The sequence below is a fragment of the Formica exsecta genome, unplaced genomic scaffold (assembly GCF_003651465.1).
Source record: "Formica exsecta isolate Colony F162 unplaced genomic scaffold, ASM365146v1 scaffold48, whole genome shotgun sequence".
Taxonomy (NCBI): domain Eukaryota; kingdom Metazoa; phylum Arthropoda; class Insecta; order Hymenoptera; family Formicidae; genus Formica; species Formica exsecta.
In genome coordinates this window covers 133966-154192 of record NW_021852035.1, presented here as the reverse complement: position 1 = coordinate 154192, position 20227 = coordinate 133966, and the positions used below count along the sequence as shown (strand labels likewise).

General features: G+C 32.4%; 1 protein-coding gene across 1 annotated transcript in view; it reads right to left on the bottom strand.

Annotated features, from left to right (window-relative positions):
• Positions 1 to 16515: 16515 nt before the first annotated feature.
• LOC115241360 overlaps positions 16516 to 20227 on the bottom strand; it is a 97048-nt gene continuing 93336 nt past the window's right edge. Inside the window, exons 12-14 of the mRNA XM_029817075.1 lie at positions 20098 to 20181; positions 19296 to 19462; positions 16516 to 18114 (exon numbers count right to left, since the gene is read on the bottom strand). Of these exons, the coding sequence (XP_029672935.1) occupies positions 17826 to 18114; positions 19296 to 19462; positions 20098 to 20181 (540 nt within the window). The 3' untranslated portion in view covers positions 16516 to 17825. The remainder of the gene's footprint in view (positions 18115 to 19295; positions 19463 to 20097; positions 20182 to 20227) is intronic.

The window sequence follows — 20227 nt, the reverse complement described above, 5'->3', positions numbered from 1 at the left end:
GGAAGAGAGAGAGAAAGATTATCTTTGTGGTTTTTGGCATTGATATTTTAACGTGTGAAATAGTTTTTGTAACAGCGACAGCGAGTGAATTGGATTAAATTTGGACATTTATTTGAGAAAAGGCATTATTGTTGGATATAAGAGTAATTGCTATCTACTAATAGAGTAGATTGAAATAAATAAAAGAGAAATTGATGAGCGAGTTATTACTCTGAAGTATCATTCATTCTCCGATCCTATTCACTTGCCGTATATCTTTTTCCCTATACTTGGAAAACATTTCTATTTTTTGAATTTTTCTTTTTACAATTCATATATATATATAATGGACAATTTTTCCCTCTCTCTTTCTTTTCTTATGTTTTTAATATCATTTTGAAGAAAATGTCACAAAAATGGCTTCGTTATTTCCGTGATTTTTCCTATTTGTTAACATTTTAATTAAGTCCAGGGTCGCCTTTATATTTACATATTTTGCAGATAATCATCATTATGCTGCATTATAAAAACTATTATTCGTATTTAAAATCATTTCGCATAAAAAATTTTATATTTTTTTATGATATACCACAAATATATCACATATATTTTTGTATTGTAAGAAATATTGTTAAAAAAGGCAATATATATATATATCATAATTTGATTTAATAAACTGTACGTGTAAAATTTCACAAAATTGATAAGGAACATATAAATGTCCTTATGTTTTGATTTTCGCTTTGATTATTATTTTCATAATCGATGAAAGACGACCCTGAAAAAAATCACTTCAATAATGATGGTTTGTCTTCAAAAAAGATGAACCGCAAGTTTAAATAAGATCAAAAATTTTCCATAAACTGTGCATTTAATGTTCGATCCAAGCCGCGAATTATTGACGATTGTTACATCAACGACTCTCAAAATCTCCGTCTCATGGTAGCATAAATATAGTTAAAAGTCTCTGAAGGTTTCGATTAACAACGAAATTCATGAGAAGGCTCGTTCGCGTCTCAGCTCTTTTCCTAGTCGCGGGTAGTAAGCCAAAAATATATCTAAATTCATCTACAACTTCTAACTGAAGGGAGGAGGGATATGAGGTTTCTAAAGCCCCCCACCGATTAAAATGCTCCAAAAGACGTCTTCTTTTTTTCCTTTTTAAATTTTTTCGACACTATATTGAGCGGAGAGGTATTGCTATATGGTTGTCAAGAAGAATCGTGTCGTATTGATATGTCAAACATTCGTATCTCGCCCCTTTTGTTTTTTCTTTTTGCGTTGCTCCATCACTCTCTCGCTTTCTCTCGCTCTCGCACGCACTCGTACAACGCGATCTTTTAGCCCCTTTTTAGCGTTTTCCACCCGCGTCGTGCTTTTCTATTTCCAAGAAACGACGTGCGTGAAAAGGGACGCGTGGGAAGAAAAGTAAATAATACAACTGTTAAACGGATACCTAAGGAAATTCTCCTCTCTGCCGTAGGGCTGGACGTACGTACGCTCATTTTATAATCTACGAGGAAAGACAAGTTTGGAGGAGAAAGAGATACTCTTACAATTTTATATACACGCACGAGGTCGGGGGATACAAAAGTAAACGACACCGAGCACGACAGCAACACACTGACCGATTTATGCAGATTGCGAAACCCACTCTTGACATACATAAAAATATGCGCGAACACCTTTGACAATCATATATATATATAAATATATATGTATATATACATTTATATTATTATGTACAACTTACGGCGCAGAAAGATTGCTGAGAGAGTCAAGGGGGAATTGGCGTATCTTTTCAAGAAAATATTCGTCCAGCCCAGCGAGAGGACGCGATTAGAAGGATAAATTTTTTCGGGTTTTCAGGCCTCTCATCCGCAAATTTCGAGTATAAAGGGTGTCTTACATGGCTGGCTTTATCGACAATTAGCTTTAACTATAGATTAACATTTCCTCCTTTCCGTTCTATAGAAAGTGATAGAGCCAATTAAATCAAGATTAAAGTCAACGATTGTTTCGGTAAAACCAGCTCACAGTCCCTTCGAAATTATCGACATTTTAGCGACGCTGATTGCTTTTCGATATCTCGATCGCACCGAGTGACACGTTTCGCGATCGTTTCACGATTCAGCGATGATTAATGGCACATATTTCTGGCTCATATTTTCGCCGCGCATTTAGCACTAAATGTGCGTGTCCAATATTCTTGTCAGACGACCGCTGTTTTCGCATTACAGAAATAAGACTCGCAATCAGACAGCTACATTTAATATTAAATGTACCGCTAAATAGGCGAATCTATATGGCTTTCACCGTTACTGACCATTCTTAATACTGCTTCCTTTATATTAACTACTTAAAAATACACGAAGAATCCTCGCGAGATATCGCCGTCGCAGACACACGCGAGCGGGACGTTATTCTTCTCTAGATCACTTATCCCTTATTCAAAGCTGCAGCTGTGTTTTTTGCATTTCTGTGCAATACATGCTTATCCGTTAATAGCATTTAATACGCGGAAAAAATTCGATCACGCGCTTCCTCTTCGTGGGGATATCTCGAGAGTCTGTCAACGAATATAATAACCGTATAATTTAATTTTATCTATAAACAAGAATATAAATAATCATATTATTATTTTAATTTTGTTATTATTAATAAACATTAGTTTATTCAGATATAAAAATGAGCGAAAATCTTTTAACAAATTCATGATTTATATTCGCGTTAAGGAATTAAAGATCATTCAACCTTCAATATCGTTTTGATTGTCAAGAATAATATCAACAGATCATGAGACTGACTCTCGAGAATAGTCCTAAGTCATGTGCACGACGAGTACTAGCTCGCGACGCAGTCGTTGAATTAATCGATACCGGAATAAGAAGGATCGGGGAAGATGAGGGTGCTTTTTTTCCATGTACGAGTACGACACATATAAAATCCATGCTCTTTATACATGTTATTATTGCATACTACACGTTCGCCGCTGCGGGCTACGAGGCGCCTCTCTCGTCTCTCTTCTCGCTTAAAAAGTATTTAAATCTTAAAAAGGGTCGGTGGCTGAGGAACGGGAAAATCTACGAAAGGCTCTTGACAAGCCAGGCTTGACGAACGCGGTTTCAACACGATCGATGTTGAACAAGCGAAGCGAGTAAGAACGAACGAGCCATCTTTCTTCTTTTTATTTCATACAACTCGGGCTTGAAATATGATGTTTTCCTAAAACATTCCTGCGGAAAACTTGAAAGCGCAGAAAAATTCTAAAATCTAAAAATTTAGGTAAACATACGCAATGACTTTTTATTTTTATTTCACGGAAAATAAGATTAACTCTTTCTTTTCACTCGGATCGCTCGACATTTATAAATAGCCTAGATTTTGATTCTCGCAGTCTCTCTGTATATCTTTCTTGCTGCATTTGCGGCTTTGACCCAGTTCTCGTTTCCTCGAGATTTTTGATTGAGTGATTAGATTTGATTATAATTTGGCACAATGTTTATTGTTGAGCGTTTTTCTCGGGAACGCTCGTGCGAGGACGATCTTATCAGTACGATCGAGGGAGGTAGATCTTCACGATATACTGATCCAGTCGTAATATAATGTTAATGCGACAGTGTAGCATGATAGCTTGAGCGATAGTTGGATCGATTCATTTGTGATGTGTGACTCGATACAATTTGATTTTCCGGCAGATGTCCGATATTAGAGTAGATACATTGAATTTTCGCGAGAAAGCGTCCCTCGTCGTTTTCGCTTTAATTTTTTGAGCGTCATCGTTATTTGTCACCGGATTTTTGCGAAATACAAGGGGAGCAAAAATGTACGCGGATTCAGACGTCGATATTATAATAATCATCACACCTTTCGGTCACAGTAATGTACATTGGGACTCGTTATGATAAGTCTGGAAGCCGCAATAATAACGATAGCAATAATTACGGGATGTTGTACATTTAACATACAATAAAATTAGACTTGCTGTATACGTGAACAATAATTAGCGACAAGTTATCGGAAGTACCAACGTCACTTTGTGTTACAACTTTGCGATAGTTTGCTTATACTGCTGTAAATCGCTGTCTCATCTAGAAATGATGTCGAAAATACCTCGGAACAAGTGTTTCTCAATGTGATCGCACAGGTTATATAAAGCGCCTCTTTTCGTGACTGTCAATCAACGCTCGTACAATTTAATTTTCATTACAGCACCGATTGCACAGGAGATCATTTAGGAAGAAGGTATAAACGTTAACAATACAAGAGCAACACAAACGAGCTAAAGTGGATAGCGTATGTGGATTCTTTAATTTTAGAATGATTATATAGATCAAATTAATTCCATTATATGAATGAAATTAATTCAAATAATTGCATAAAAAAATTTAAATTTCCACGTATCTTGCGATGCTCATTATAATAAGTCGGAGAGTAATCGCATCGCATAGAAATTACAAATTTTACGAGTTATTTACGAGTTACGATTACGCTTCGAATTATTTGCCGAAAAAGTTGCAAGACTGCGTTGTTCTTAGTTTCATATCGCATAAAATATATCCACATTGGTATCCACTTTCGCGCCCGTACGACAAAGATATTCGCATTATATTCTACCTAGAAAAAACATTATTATGACAGAATCTAACACGATCAGGGCTCTCTACATACATCTGCACCTTATAAATTAATACTTTCCGTAAGCATTCACACCTGCAGTCAAAGTGCCACAACTCGCATTTAAAGGACTAACTAACGGAAGATTGTCTGCTTAGGGTCTTTTTCATCCACGTCAATGCATCCATGAGGCGAAGTGCCGCACGACACATTTATCGAGGATCTCGTCAGTGCTCTCGCCTATCACACACATACACACACACAAATTGTAGAATAACTGTTAATTGTAAATTGTATTCATAGGAAACGATATTAGTAACATTTTATTATTTTGACACAAATTTATACGCGCTTCGGTTATTATTTCGTTACATTATCGTGCCTGGTAGAAATTCAATCTATTGTAAAAATACTTTGAGTTGCAAAGAGCATTTTAAAACCAAGAGAACATTTTTTTTTTTCTAGCTTATAGACCTTTCTTAATTTATGAAACTCATATCGTTTCTTATGAATGTTTCGTGATTATCGGCACCTCCGACAATAGTTGCACAATCACTGAAGGAACTTAAACATATTGGCCACTTGTGCGAATTAGTTTCTTATTAATCGATAAACAATTGCGAGGCAGTTTCCCCGTGCGTCATGGATGCAGAACTCCCTCGGCCACGACACTTTTGCTATCTATACCGAAACTACTATTTACATCAATTCCTTGTAGACATAGCTAGCGTTTTACAATTGAGAGATATACATTAAGTGTAATATAGAATCTCACTGGAAAGAAACACGCACATATACACCCATCGCTCATTCAGTCATCTCGCTCAATCATCCCATCCGCACTTGCAACTATTTTTTTTTTCTTTTTTGTTGTTGCTCTATCACTCTTTGCCTCTTATCACAACACCAAACAGTGCCTACTTCGAATGAAAAAGACCCGGTACGGGGCCTCTCTTGGTTGCGCTACGGCAGAAGTATCTCTATTAACAACCGTTGTTAAGATAATGGATAGTCCTTACTCGTCCCGTTGTTGAATTCGCACGCACATTACATCCCGGCGACACACTGCTAGACACATTCTCACTCTTCGCTTCTGTTACTTCCGTGATTAAAAAATCTTGATGAAAAAATTGATATATAATTATCTTTCATATAAATATCGATTTAAACATCTTCTCAAAACATTCTTAAAGCTCTCTCAGAGACCTTATTTATTTTCTTGTATCGTAAAATTATTAATGTATTATTGAAATATAAGAAGTGATGTTTTCGTGTGCTATTAATTTTCAAGCGAATTATTTGTAAAAGAATTGTAATACGTATGTGACAATTATTTTTTTACTGATGTTCTAAATATTTTTTATTAATTATAATTATAATAATTAATTAATATAATTAATATAATTAATTATAATATATATTATATATGTTGAATAATATATCACGGAAGTTATCAAAGCTAAATGAAATTTCAAGTGCCCCTTCTAGATGGTATGGATTCAGACGTACTTCCTTACGATTTCGTAACGAAAACAAGGTAGGAGAGAAAATGGATTTTTCGTAATTATTATTTACGTTTTACGGAAAGTTTAATTTAGTTAATATTTCGCCAATGCGTTGCAAACACATCGAGATAATTTTATTAACGATAGAAAGATAATTTTATTATACAAAATCTCACAGAAACATATATAGGCAGTGAGAACGAAGAAACTGGCTGGTTAAAACCGAATTTGTAATTCTTAAAGGTAGAATTGCGGAACCAGGTACACGCATTGGCTATCGCCAATTTGCTTTGGCACAATGTTAGCATGTTGCTTAAACTCGACGGTAGTTGATAATAAGAATGGACTAGAACTATTTGTCATTAACGCGGAATTACAAATTCGAGATACAAAATTAATTTTTATCTGTTTTCCAAAAAATTAGGAAGAATTAGTAAAGTATAATAAATGTGAGATGTTATGATTAAAATGACATCGTACTATATATACTCGAATTTCATAAAGTAAACATTACAATTATTTAATTTATTATTAGAGAACATCGTAGAAAATATATCTCCAAATATATACGATCAAAATATACAAAGTTTATGAAATGTAATTCGGGTAATTCAGTTAGATTCGCTGGATTTGCAACGCAAAGTACTTGCTGAAATTAAACAGATGGATTTTCAATATTATTCTTTCTTTTTCACCATTAACCAATTAAAAAAAAAAAAAAGAATTTCTCTCTTATCGATAAACATGCTTACACTTGCATAAGCTGATATTGACAAGTTTTTCCTTCATTCATCGCTTCTCTATCTTTCTTTCTCACTCTCGTTCTCATTTCCCCTAATATCGTAGTTAAAAGTCAACGATTAATTACCAGAACACAAGGCACTTGGCTTACACATCATACATGTCTTTTTTGTTATTAATTTGCTTTTTGGTATAGCTCGGTGTTGAGATAGCTGGCGCAAGACGCGCCGCGGCGGACAACGCGAGATAGATATTGCTATCGAAGAGCAATAACTGTGATAGCTTAACATAGAATTCGTAATCGATCCAACTTTTAAGAAGATATATGACGCGATAATGAAATCTTTTTGGGACGTATGTTGAATGCTATAGTTGATTGAAGTACAATGTTACATAGTGAATCTACGAAGATAGCTTTGTCTTCTATATAATATAATATGTATAATATATATACTTTCCTATTAAAATATTTATTAAAATTGTCTTAAACATTCGTCTTTTCTATTATATCAGATAAAATATTTACTCTCATGAGAAAGAAGCTAGGAAGATTTTCATCTAGTATCTCGAGTCTAGAATCGTTATCAAAGATCTCGCGTCTTGTCGCGGATCGCGGTGCGTCTTCCGACGTACGATGAAAATAGCACTCACCTCACATACACAATATTCATAGAAGAAAATAGTCATATATATATGTATATGTCGTACATATAATATATATACTATCTATGCAATGCAGTAATAATATATATAATATATATTTACTTTATATATATATTCAGTATTTGTCTTAATATATATATATATATTCATTTATAAACGACGGTTAGATTATTCAATTACATCTCAGTATTAAAACTCCTCGCCCTGTTTCTTTCGCTCTCGTACACACAGGCAGACACGTACGCGCGCGCACTTTCGCTCATTTTTTTTCGCTTTTCTATCTCATCGTAGTAGTAGAGTTTAATGGTACACTTAACGCTCGTGCTGTCGTGAGGCAGGATTTTCGGTATTTCCTCTTACGCCTTACGCCTTCTTCTCCTGTTTACTTTTTCTCTAACACGGACCGCCGATCTATACCGATCTAACGATCCGATCGTTTGAAAGTTATATACGTTTATATACTTTAACATTTTTTTTTTCTTTTTTGTTGTTGCTCTATCACTCTTTGCCTCTTATCACAACACCAAACAGTGCCTACTTCGAATGAAAAAGACCCGGTACGGGGCCTCTCTTGGTTGCGCTACGGCAGAAGTATCTCTATTAACAACCGTTGTTAAGATAATGGATAGTCCTTACTCGTCCCGTTGTTGAATTCGCACGCACATTACATCCCGGCGACACACTGCTAGACACATTCTCACTCTTCGCTTCTGTTACTTCCGTGATTAAAAAATCTTGATGAAAAAATTGATATATAATTATCTTTCATATAAATATCGATTTAAACATCTTCTCAAAACATTCTTAAAGCTCTCTCAGAGACCTTATTTATTTTCTTGTATCGTAAAATTATTAATGTATTATTGAAATATAAGAAGTGATGTTTTCGTGTGCTATTAATTTTCAAGCGAATTATTTGTAAAAGAATTGTAATACGTATGTGACAATTATTTTTTTACTGATGTTCTAAATATTTTTTCTTACGCCTTCTTCTCCTGTTTACTTTTTCTCTAACACGGACCGCCGATCTATACCGATCTAACGATCCGATCGTTTGAAAGTTATATACGTTTATATACTTTAACATGTACCGTCGATCTATGCAGAACGTATTTCTCTTTGATTCTTTGTTTTCTATTTGATTACATTGTCCTTCGACAACGACTGTGGTGCAAATCGGTCAGTGATGTTTCTCGATGTTCTTCGCGAATTTTTCGATTTCGTTTTTTCCGTCTTGTGCGTACTTATCGAAAATTGAAAGTCGCGATATTTAAATAAACGCCGATCTGTCTTTTCTCTTTTTTTTTTTCTATGATTGCATGTGACTATGTATCAGCTGTATTTCATAGTCGCCGCTGATCTGTGTACCGAAGTCCCGCCACTCACGATTCAGAAGAAGCGTGGGATTTCTGTATTTTTTCTTTTTTTTTTTTAACGAACAACATCGACATTTAACGCAGCAAGTACGGGACCGCTTGATCCCTCTCTCTCTCTCTCTGTCTTTCTGTACACCATACTCAGTTTTGTATATATATATAAATATATATTGTGTGAACGTATATATACATATGTACGCAACCATACATGTATACACGTACGCTACCATCTGAGTCAATATACATGTGTATAATGTAGTAATATCGCTATCGCTTTTTCTCCATATATTCTATATATATATACATATATATATTGAATAAAATGGTATGTATGTATGTATGAGCGATGTAATCACTAGTTTAATGTATATAAGTATCGCTTTTCAACATATAATACTGATGCGCAGACGCTCGTTGATCTGACTAAGCCGTTCGATTAGCTCCTATAATCAGACGCAATCCCGATGACTCGAGTTCACTTTTCACTTATCATCTCGCATCTCGTTTCAATGCTACGCTTCGCCAGATTACGAACTCATGAACCAGATTATAAACACGGCGTCTACCTGGATAAAGAGGAATCGAAAATTCTACACCTCGCAAATACTTTCGCGATAAAATAAACGAGCTTTAAATTTATAAAATTTGTTTTACCCACTCTGCTTACATGCATCGACTTCATTTTTCACATTACACATGCATTAAAGTTGTTTCGCTTGTTGAAGGAATTAATATTTATCGAAGCTTTAAAAAAATTCATATATAAAAAGATTAGAAGTCGATCAATAAATTGATAAGTCATCGATTTTAAAGATTGCCGAATTCGTGATAACAATGAAAATTATTAGTGGGTACTCTCATAAGCTCTCTACGTGATTTCATACAAGTTTTATTTTTTTCAAGTGTTATTTTTTTTTTTTACGCAACAGAGAATTTTCGAAATCCTCGCATTCGCAGATAATTCACCGCATCGTTTATGCTATTCTCGAAGACTAATGTGGCGGAGTTGCTTCTTCGGGGGAGTTCTAGAGGTCTCTTTTGGGGTTTCTTCTTTTCTTTTCGTCAATAAATTTATCTTTCTCTTTTTCTTCGTTCATCGATATCACTTTGATAGGCTCCAGATTAAATTAGGCTTTCGTCAGCAACTCGATACCACATCGCATTTAAAATTGACTGAACTGTGCTTAAGTATGTAAACAACGCATTGCAGCTTCTTGCCAAAAGTTAATTGCGAGTATCATCATAGTATATGTGCTTAGAGAAATCTTCTCAAAAGATGAAAGTTGTGAGGAGATAAAATTTTGCAAATCATAATATATTGACTAATTGTAGAAATCAATATTAAATTAGAAATTAAGTAATAATTAAAAATTTTAAATAAAATTTAAAACGAGTGTCTGATCGCACGCGTGCTGTATACAAGTAACTTTGAAATTGTTTGCAAGCGTAAATTTACGAAGAAAAAGTATCGTCAAACGGAAAAATAAATGATATTAAAAGAACTCTCGCGATATCACTCGTGGAAGATAACTGCAAGGCATTTTATTATCGAGCTTTTTAAAGCAGAACTTAGCCGGCCAGCTGTAGTTCGTCCACACGTACCTATAACGCATTTAATAATATATTGTCCATATTGCTTATGGCACCAACTTTTGAGCGATTTTATTATACAATCTGGATAAGAGATAATTGTGTTTTACTTCGTTTTAGCCCGCGTCTCTTTGAGCAAGGCGATCTGATTAGGTGACAAGTAGCTAAGATAATGTGGACTCTAAATGTATAGATATACTTATAGGTAATATCTAGTTGAGCAGAGAGAAATACGAGAAAACAACGATAGTATAAACATGTTACTTGAGTATATTGCTACCGGCACGTGCTCTTCTTTCATTCTATTAGAATTATTGCGACAATTTTTATACGAGCGAGCGGGAAATATATTGTACAAACGTGCACATTTTTTTACTCTTTAGACTTGCTCAGTATTTTAATTCGCATACGAATTAAGCTAAAACAATTTAATAAATTATATCTTTAAATATTATAACATATTGGAAATAAAAAAAAGTCTTAAATATATTTTAAGGGTTTTATATGGAGATAAAAATTTATATATCAATATGATATGGAAAATATATATGAATGACATTAAATATTTGATAGAAGTACAAAAAAGTTTATGCATTTATATATTAGAACTCGCGCTACACCTCACAATCAACGCATCCCATTATCTTTTTAATAATTGTAGTAACTGTCCTCGTATAATATATATATATACATATATATGTGTGTGTATATATATTGTGTGGATACAGTAATATAAATTATATAGACCGTAGTATTAAAAATTTTTAAACAGAAACTGTTCTCTCTCTTTTAAATAATGTTTATTTATTTTGAAAAGGAAAAGTACTCTCTGTAGTTATATTTTACTATGAAAATAATTTAAAGATATTGCCTTTTTATATCGCACAAAAGAGTCTTTAATTTTGGATGTTTATTTGTATGCTTAGATATTTAAATTTTTCGTTGTTTCTTTCAAAAAACAGTTGTATATTTTGTTTGTGACAATGCTCTTAAACATCAAATTACTACCTTTTAAAATCAAAACATTGCTAATGAGAGAGAGTGAGAGAGAGAGAAAGAGAGAGAGAGAGAGAGAATTAATTCAAAAATTGTCAACGAATTTGAGTCGACCGAAATGTATCAATATTTCAGCACGATAACAATTGATGTTATTCTGTAACTATTTCAAACTACAAGTCCTCTCTACGATGAAATTGCGAAATTAGTGCGCGACCAACAGTAGGTATTCATTACATTAATAATATCGCGTGTGTGATTGTATTGTCGTAAATTATTATTAACTATTCACGATCGGCCGGTCTGGCGATAAACATTTCCATATGTCCGCCCGGAATAACGTATCGCTCTATTACTAGCGATCGGTATATTTGCAGTAGTGGCAATTATTGTCCGCGATAAATTGTTCGTTCGCGCAATCATGGTGATGTAAGGAGTGCGTGCCGCTGCGTTTTGATACGCCAGCACATGGATTACGAGTCTTAATTGCCATTGTAATTGCTCGCGCTTGACCGTTGTGCCTCTCATCCTTATTTTTTGCACGTAACCCCGCTCGCGCTTATTAATATTTTGGTGAAAGTAAGATTCAGGTAGAGAAAAGGTGATACATATGAGCTTAAAAAATATTTCCGTAATTTTTATATCTATAAAGAATTTCATTTTCATCGGAAAATATTTTCATAACAGAAATGTTTACACAAATATTTAAAATATTTTTCTTAAAAAAAAAAAATATAACAAAAGACAATCATGAGATTTACAAAAGACAGATTAATAGAAAATAATTAGAACATTATAATTTTATACTTCTTGTCATTAAATTGTATATCAATATGATATGGAAAATATATATGAATGACATTAAATATTTGATAGAAGCACAAAAAAGTTTATGCATTTATATATTAGAACTCGCGCTACACCTCACAATCAACGCATCCCATTATCTTTTTAATAATTGTAGTAACTGTCCTCGTATAAATTTCGATGTGACATGTGCGTGACTCTCCTACAGCTGACCATGTTCTAGTACATTAAAAACACTATTAACAATACGCGTTTCGTAGTAAAAGTTAATAGAGAATAGTATAACATCAAATAGAAGAGTACAAAGAACCATGCTGGCGTATAGAGATAGACATTAAAGTAGATAATAGATAAGAGGACGATAGATTACAATATCAATAATCCGTAATAACTTTTTTTCACTTATTAAGAGTAATTTTGCATAAACGTTGATGATCATTTAGTAGACTTTTTTTCTCTTTAATACAATATTTTGAGCACATTCCTCAGGTGTATAACCACGCTACACTTTCTTCATCGAGTTGTACCAATATATTCCACAACTTATTAAACTCCACCAGTACTAAATTATTTAACGATTATCAAGAGTTTTTTTTATAAATGTATAAGCTATGGCGTGCATTGAACATTCTGTAGAAAATATTGCCCAAAAATTTACTTAAACCAACAGAATACATAGTACAATAATTACTATAATGATTATTCAAATAATAGTAATTACCAAAATAAATTATCTATAATAATGAAATTAACATATCAAAACATCACTAACTCTATAATTATTTGCATTTAGAAAATAATAATAAATTTATAAGTATTCGTTGCCGAGAAAAGAAGTCTGGCTTTTTCTCTTTTACATATTGCTCGATTATTATGCGTTTCTTTCATCCAACGGTAATCCTAGTTATATAACACGTGTGTTAACTTTTAATTTGGCTCACAACTGCGAATGCGGGATATCAGTATCTTTTTTAATCGCTGATATATTATCAATATGGTGTTAGTTTAGTAATATGGAAGTAAGAATCTCGTCTATAATAAAAACAAGGACGAAATTATTAATCACGATTAATGTCTTTTGTCAGCTTGTTTTTTATGGGATTTCAATGAATAAATATTTTAACAAATTAAATACGTGACTTGTCAACACAAGTCTAAATGTGCAACGCGCGACATCAACTTAAATAGGAGTAATATAATAACAACAAAATGGTAATTTTCGATATGAATAAACTGTTCATACAATAAAATATAAAATATGAAGCAATACAACTGTTTAATAATTATATATCATTTTTTTCTGTGACGTGGAGGGACTCGTTTGTACAATTCATGCATATCTTCGTTACAGTTTCATTGCTTCGTTTCATGCCTTTCCTATGTTTTGAATAAGTAGCCTCCAGTACTGTATCTCATATTGCTGCTGTTCTAAATCCAGAGTAGAGTTTTGTCTTACATAAAGAAAAGTAGTATTTGCCAAAATCAATTCGTTTTTTCGTCATATAGAATTTTTAATAAAATTAAACAATATAGATTCATTTAGATTCATGTTAAAATTGTAATAAATCACAAAAAATATTCCATAATTTTTAGAATGATCTTTAGCATAATTGTCAATGAGTGCAAAATGCTCCATTTGCACAGCCATTTGGTTAAGTGTTAGTTGGTAACTTCAAGTTATAATCATCTAATCACATACACGTACGAGAGCACAAAAACAAAAATTATATAATGTACAAATTTGTCGATGATTAGTTCAGATCCATTCACTCGATGTTATCGCTATTCGATTTATGGCAGTACAATATCGGTACAACTCACTAGTTGATGGCACGGGTCCGCCTATGTACAAATATGTAATACCATATACCACATACCATTTAAATACATCACATAGTTATCATTTTGTTATATATATATTCTTCATATAGATATATATATATATATATATATAAGTCTGATTAAGAGTTAGATTTTACATATAATAATAATTATATTAGTAGAAACTTAGTTTCTGTAACAAGTGTATTGTCTTAAATGATATGTCTGCTAATTTTGTTGTATTCGACCTATGCACACACTGAGCCTGTAGTCGAAATCCATAACAATTTTACTCCTTAAATAAACTAACTGTAAGATTCGAAATTCTAGAATCTTATCTAGTATAGTATATAGATCTCTAATACTACACTCTCTCTTTTGCTCCTGTACTGAAGGCCACTATACTCAACCATTACTGAACGATTTATGTTAGTTTAATATGGTTACAAAGGAGTATTTCCGTGGGCTTGAAAATTTATCACATAAACATCTACAAATATAATTTTACGATATCACGAATGTATCGGAAGAATTAAAGTAGATAGAAGTTTTTACTTATTACCAAGATATTTAATAGAATATCGCACATATAAGTATTATAGGCCGTTAACAAGAATCGCAAATTACTATAATTCTCGAATAATATTATATGAGCATTAAATTAGTGCCCTTGGTGATACCCCCTCATATATTAGTCACTTGTCTGTAAATAAATAGATAGTAATCCAGATGTTGTGGCCGGAATATTTGATGTTTAGTTCGCATTACATTTTTGTAAAAGGGGGAGAAGATTAATGAGACACACACATAGAGGGAAATAGAATAGAGATTAAAGTGCACACTTCTCTGAATGTCTAATGTCATAAGAAGAGTAATTTCCATATTTCCGACAATTAGACTTTCTTTTACAATCATAGCTTATATTTCTGACGGAAATAAAAATGGAAAATTTAAAGACATTTTTTTATGAATTGTGAAGACTTGGCAGAGTTTTTAAAGCGTCCTCAGTCACTTACGTTTACTTGAGAAAAGCTTAAAAAGTTAAAATGTACAATGTGTATATGTATGAATGTGTGTATGTATGAAGTGTGTGACAACCTATAATTTATTTAATAATAAAAAATTTAATAAAAAGGAGAATGTTAACAGTAACAATGTTTGTGGCCATTTATGGTTCATTCAATAATAAAAAATTTGATAAAAAAAAGGATGTTAACAGTAACAATGTTCTCAAGAGTAGAATTAGAGCATCTATTGACAATTCTCTCAAATAACTATTGGCAATAACAATTTGCAGTTTCAATATATAAATAAATCTTCAATATAAATACATTTTGATCTTTTTATAAAATATCTAGTACACATTTTATATATATGCTTGTTTTAATAAAACGCGTTTTTGCTATTTTTGTTCTAAATATCTAAATATATAAAATGATTGCAATGATAGATGTTCCTATATATATATATGTATAGATGTTCCTATATATATATATATATATATATCACATACATACACAAATACATAACAATTAAAAACGAATTGAAGAATATATATTATTTTTATATATATTTATATATATATTTTTATATATTAATATATATATATATATATATATATATATTTTTATATAGAATAGAAAAAAAACATTGCGCAATTGCAACATTTGAAATTATTTTCATTTTTCTACTTTTTTGTTTTATAGATGTCGAGGACATAATTAAAGAAATATGAGACAATGCTAACGGAGATAAAGAATTCAATGCGTTATCGAGATATACTAAAGAAAAGTAAATTTTTTTTGATTGTTTAAAACATCTTACATATAGGAACATCATTATTATAATTTTTGAATGATAAATAAAAATTCAAAAACATTGTTGTGGAAACATGCAACTATATAGTTATTGTTTTTATAAGAGTTTTGCCACGTAGTCTCTAATAAAGTAGGAAATAAAGTGATGTATAAATATATATTTTTACACGCGCGCGCGTGTGTGTATGTGTGTGTGATTATGTACGTATGTATATATATATGTATAGATCCCTCCTAAAACAATCTAAAACCTAGCCTATTTACTTTTGCATAGACCTCATTTTAATTATACATACAGACATTGACGTTATATGTACAAACATATACACATCTTATGTACATATAACTATATTTTAATGATCATTGAAATTTATTGATATTATTTAATAAATGTTCTCTATTTTGTGTCTGTGTGTTTTGAATGTGCATATGTATAATATGTATGTATGGGCATATATATGTATAATCGTTAGTTTACCTTCAGTATCGACGATGTAGGAAACGCTTTTAAAGTGAAACTTGAACAACATCCTTTCTAAAGATGATTATTTGTCTATAAGCTAAAACGAAATCTCCTCAATTATATTAATTTGCGTTTATACATAAAATTTTTATGTAATTGTGTACTATTAATTTACTAAAAAAAGTAACAGAAGTAAAGAAATTAAGGAGTTTCAACAAATCTCTTGTATATATGCATGATAAAACTTACTTATTCTCATCCAAATTTTAGATATATTTAAACTAAATATAAAACTAGAGCGATCGCGCAACAAGTCATACATTACATTCCGGAATCGGTTGACAAACCGCAATTCATTTCATTATTTTATCAATGTTTATTTAGATTATATTAATATTAACGTTGTAAACGTAATTTCTATCCAGTGAAAACGTTAATAATGTCACGTAGTTTCTCTCAAGCAATTATAAAATTTATAAATTACAAAACATATACTTATCAGCAAGAAAATAAGAAATATGGCCTAATAAATACGGCTTTATGCAAACTGATCCCGGCTGTAATCGGAAGAAAAAAAACATTTTTAAAAAATTGCGAAAGAGCAACAGGTAACAATAATGTCTTGTGGCACAATCTGGGAACATTTCACGTGCTTAATAAATAGATACACTGAAATCGCGTTTAATCGTTAGGCGCTTATTGTAGGTGCACGTCAATCTCTTTCGTATTTTGAGTCAGCACTCATTGTGGCGATAGTGGTGTACGTTTCCGTACGTTTACTTGTCGAGTTGTATTTTATTTTTCTAGGCCATGTTAAACAATCGTGTTTACTTTTTGTCTTGAACAAAATGCAAAGTCTGTACGTTTGCTTCATTTTTCAATGACGATTTTTTGTTCTTACGCTGATGTCGGCTGATCTCGTATTCCATATTAAGGAGAATGTTTGCGGTCAGTACCCTGTCTCCTTGTTAAAGAGAGCTCGAATATTTTGATTGCATAGTTAAAGATCTTTTTACCGCTGCGCCATTAAACCCTACGAGTTCTACGACTCCTTAGTGCTTATTGTTAGTTTCCATAACGATAGATGTCTTTTCTTAAACGGCCGATACTATTTTCCATATGAATCGCATAACTCTAATTAGTCCGCGTCTGATTGGGTAAATTTACCAGTCACGCTCTCCTGCACAGATTCGCACATACAGAGGAGGTATTCTCGCGGAAAAATTTTCGGAACAATTTATCTATGGAAGTTTATTATCACGCAGCCTGCCCGTTCGTGTGAGCAAAAGTCTTCACGTTCGCGTAAAAAGATATTCCTGCGTTATTTGTAACGACTGTGCGATTATTTAATAAGAGCCTGCTTTAGTACTGCGCGCGATCATACTACTTCCCTATAGTATCATTACAGCCTTCGTTAAGGTAACTTAAGTTTAATTACTTGAATCTTGTCCTATGGGGGCCTCGTTGGATTACGGCAGAAGTGTGCTGTATTTTGGGCGCTGTTATCGCTGATACTCGCGGGCAGTTGCTGCTGATGATCTTGAATTTGCGGTGTAGCATTGTCCGACTGTTGTTGCTGCTGCTGTTGGTTTTGTTGCAATGGCATTGGTTGTTGCAGCTGTTGCGCTTTCGATGACTGTTGTGTCGATCGTTTAGATTCCTGACCCGTTGAATCGGGCAAGGGTATTGGTCTGTGAGATTTCATGTGCGCACTTCTGCTTTTCACTTTGTTGAAAACTCTGAAAGAAAAGTGTAATTGAAACGTTAAATAAGCTATCGCTCAAATTATTGGTATGGACGCAATCTAGCGTTGCAAAGTCTACAATACATGATGATGCCTGGTTGTAAAATCGTACAAGACTTAATAATTCGTAGGAAATGTATAAATATACAAACAATAGAAATAATCCAATTTTAAGTTTGTACACCTTCAAAAACATTTTGTTTTGCAAGCGTTGTATTATGTCTTAATTTAGACACATATAGTTTAGTATGCTCACATATATTTCACACATAACGTGAAGAATCAGAAATATCGACATAGCAACAGCGGTATAACAAATCACATGCTTGCATTATACATATTTAAATTTTTATACTTATTATAACATATCACATAGCCAATTTATACAAATATCTTTACTGAAAAGTATGAGAACGTAGAGAATATTATATAATTAGAAAAACTTGAGCAGCAAATTAAAATAACGATAGACTATAGAAACATGTGCTACACAAATATAAAATATATTAAATAATTAATTAAAATTATCCAAATGGCAAAACATGTAAAAAAATTAATGTCATAGAATAAATAATATTGTCATATCTGTTCATTGATTTAAGTTTTCTGATATAGATATGTATATTGTGAATGTATTAATGTTTGTTTCTAAATATTATCGAAATAGTTTCTAAAAAGTTTCTGTGTTGACGTATATTTTATTATAAAAGAAATTAATATATTTTATATTATAGATTATATTTTGTAAATTCAACTTTTTAAATTATTCAGGAATATGATTGTTTAATGGGGGTGTACTCATATTTTCGTGTATCTAAATTCAAATTTAAAATGTATATCATGTTTCTTTTTTTCTCATAATATACATTTTGCTGTTGCATTAATTTACTTGAAATAAAATATATTCATATATTTTTTTAATGTTATGTGTGTGATTCATCTGATAATGTATATATATATGTATAAAATTTCGAAGATATATAACCGGCATCGCGTCTTTTGCTACTTGATTTCATTCCATATGCAGAAAGACACTCTCTTTCTCTACAAGCAAGGATATCTATGCAAGATATGCCAATACTTGCCGCTACATTGTCGTTTAGGGCACGCGCGTCGCACGAGTTCCACCGTCAATTATCGGAAATGGATAATTTAGATTAGAGATTGGAGACTTACTTCCCGCAAATCTTGCAGGGGTAGTGAAGTGGGGTGGGCGCGGGTAGTTGTTGCTCAGAACTAGTGTGAGTTTGTGAGTTGGTGTTGACTGTGGCGTGGCCGGTATTGCCGATTTGGGCGGTTTGGGTGCTTCCGGCCATCGTTACTGTTACACTTCCGCTAAAGCTCTGACAACACAAAGAAAACACAAAGCCAAAATAAACAACACAAACAAACGACAACGGCGACGACAGATAAGTAACGCAACGGTCACACAACGCATAACATCCTCGGTCCTTTTAAAATGAAGCGTGAGAAAACGACGGATCAACAATCAATCTCATGCGACACTTAAATGTTTACACGTATATACGCGTGTAAGATTATTTCACAGACACACCAAGTACGAAACTTTCTCTATCATATTAATATTAAATAGTACTTACAATCTTAGAATAAAAAAATTATTCTTTTTTATTAAAAAAAAATATATAGTCAATATATAATAGATATGAAAACAAGCTTCGTACTTAATGTAAGTGAGGAAATAGAATATGTGGTGAGCAGTAAACATAGAAATAATTTATGTGAATGTCTTTCTTCTTCTGTGTGAATCAGTATTCGTATATAATAATGTATAAACTGCCTAAAAAGTGAAAGATAAATATTTGAAAGAAGAATTTATTCTTAATTTACAGAAATTTTATATAGTCATTATCACAAGAGTTAGTATATGAATTTTCGTATAATTAATTGTAAAAACACAATAAGACGTATAAAATGTTTATAAAGATTATAGATATACAAAAAATATTCTACTCACATCTGGGCAGTCGTATGCGAATAACCTCAATTCTCCTTCGCTGGTAGTTAGAGTCGCCGAATTTTCCCTCTCGTTTGTCTGTAGCTAACCGGAAGAAAAGTAAAACTTCGTTTATATATATATATATATA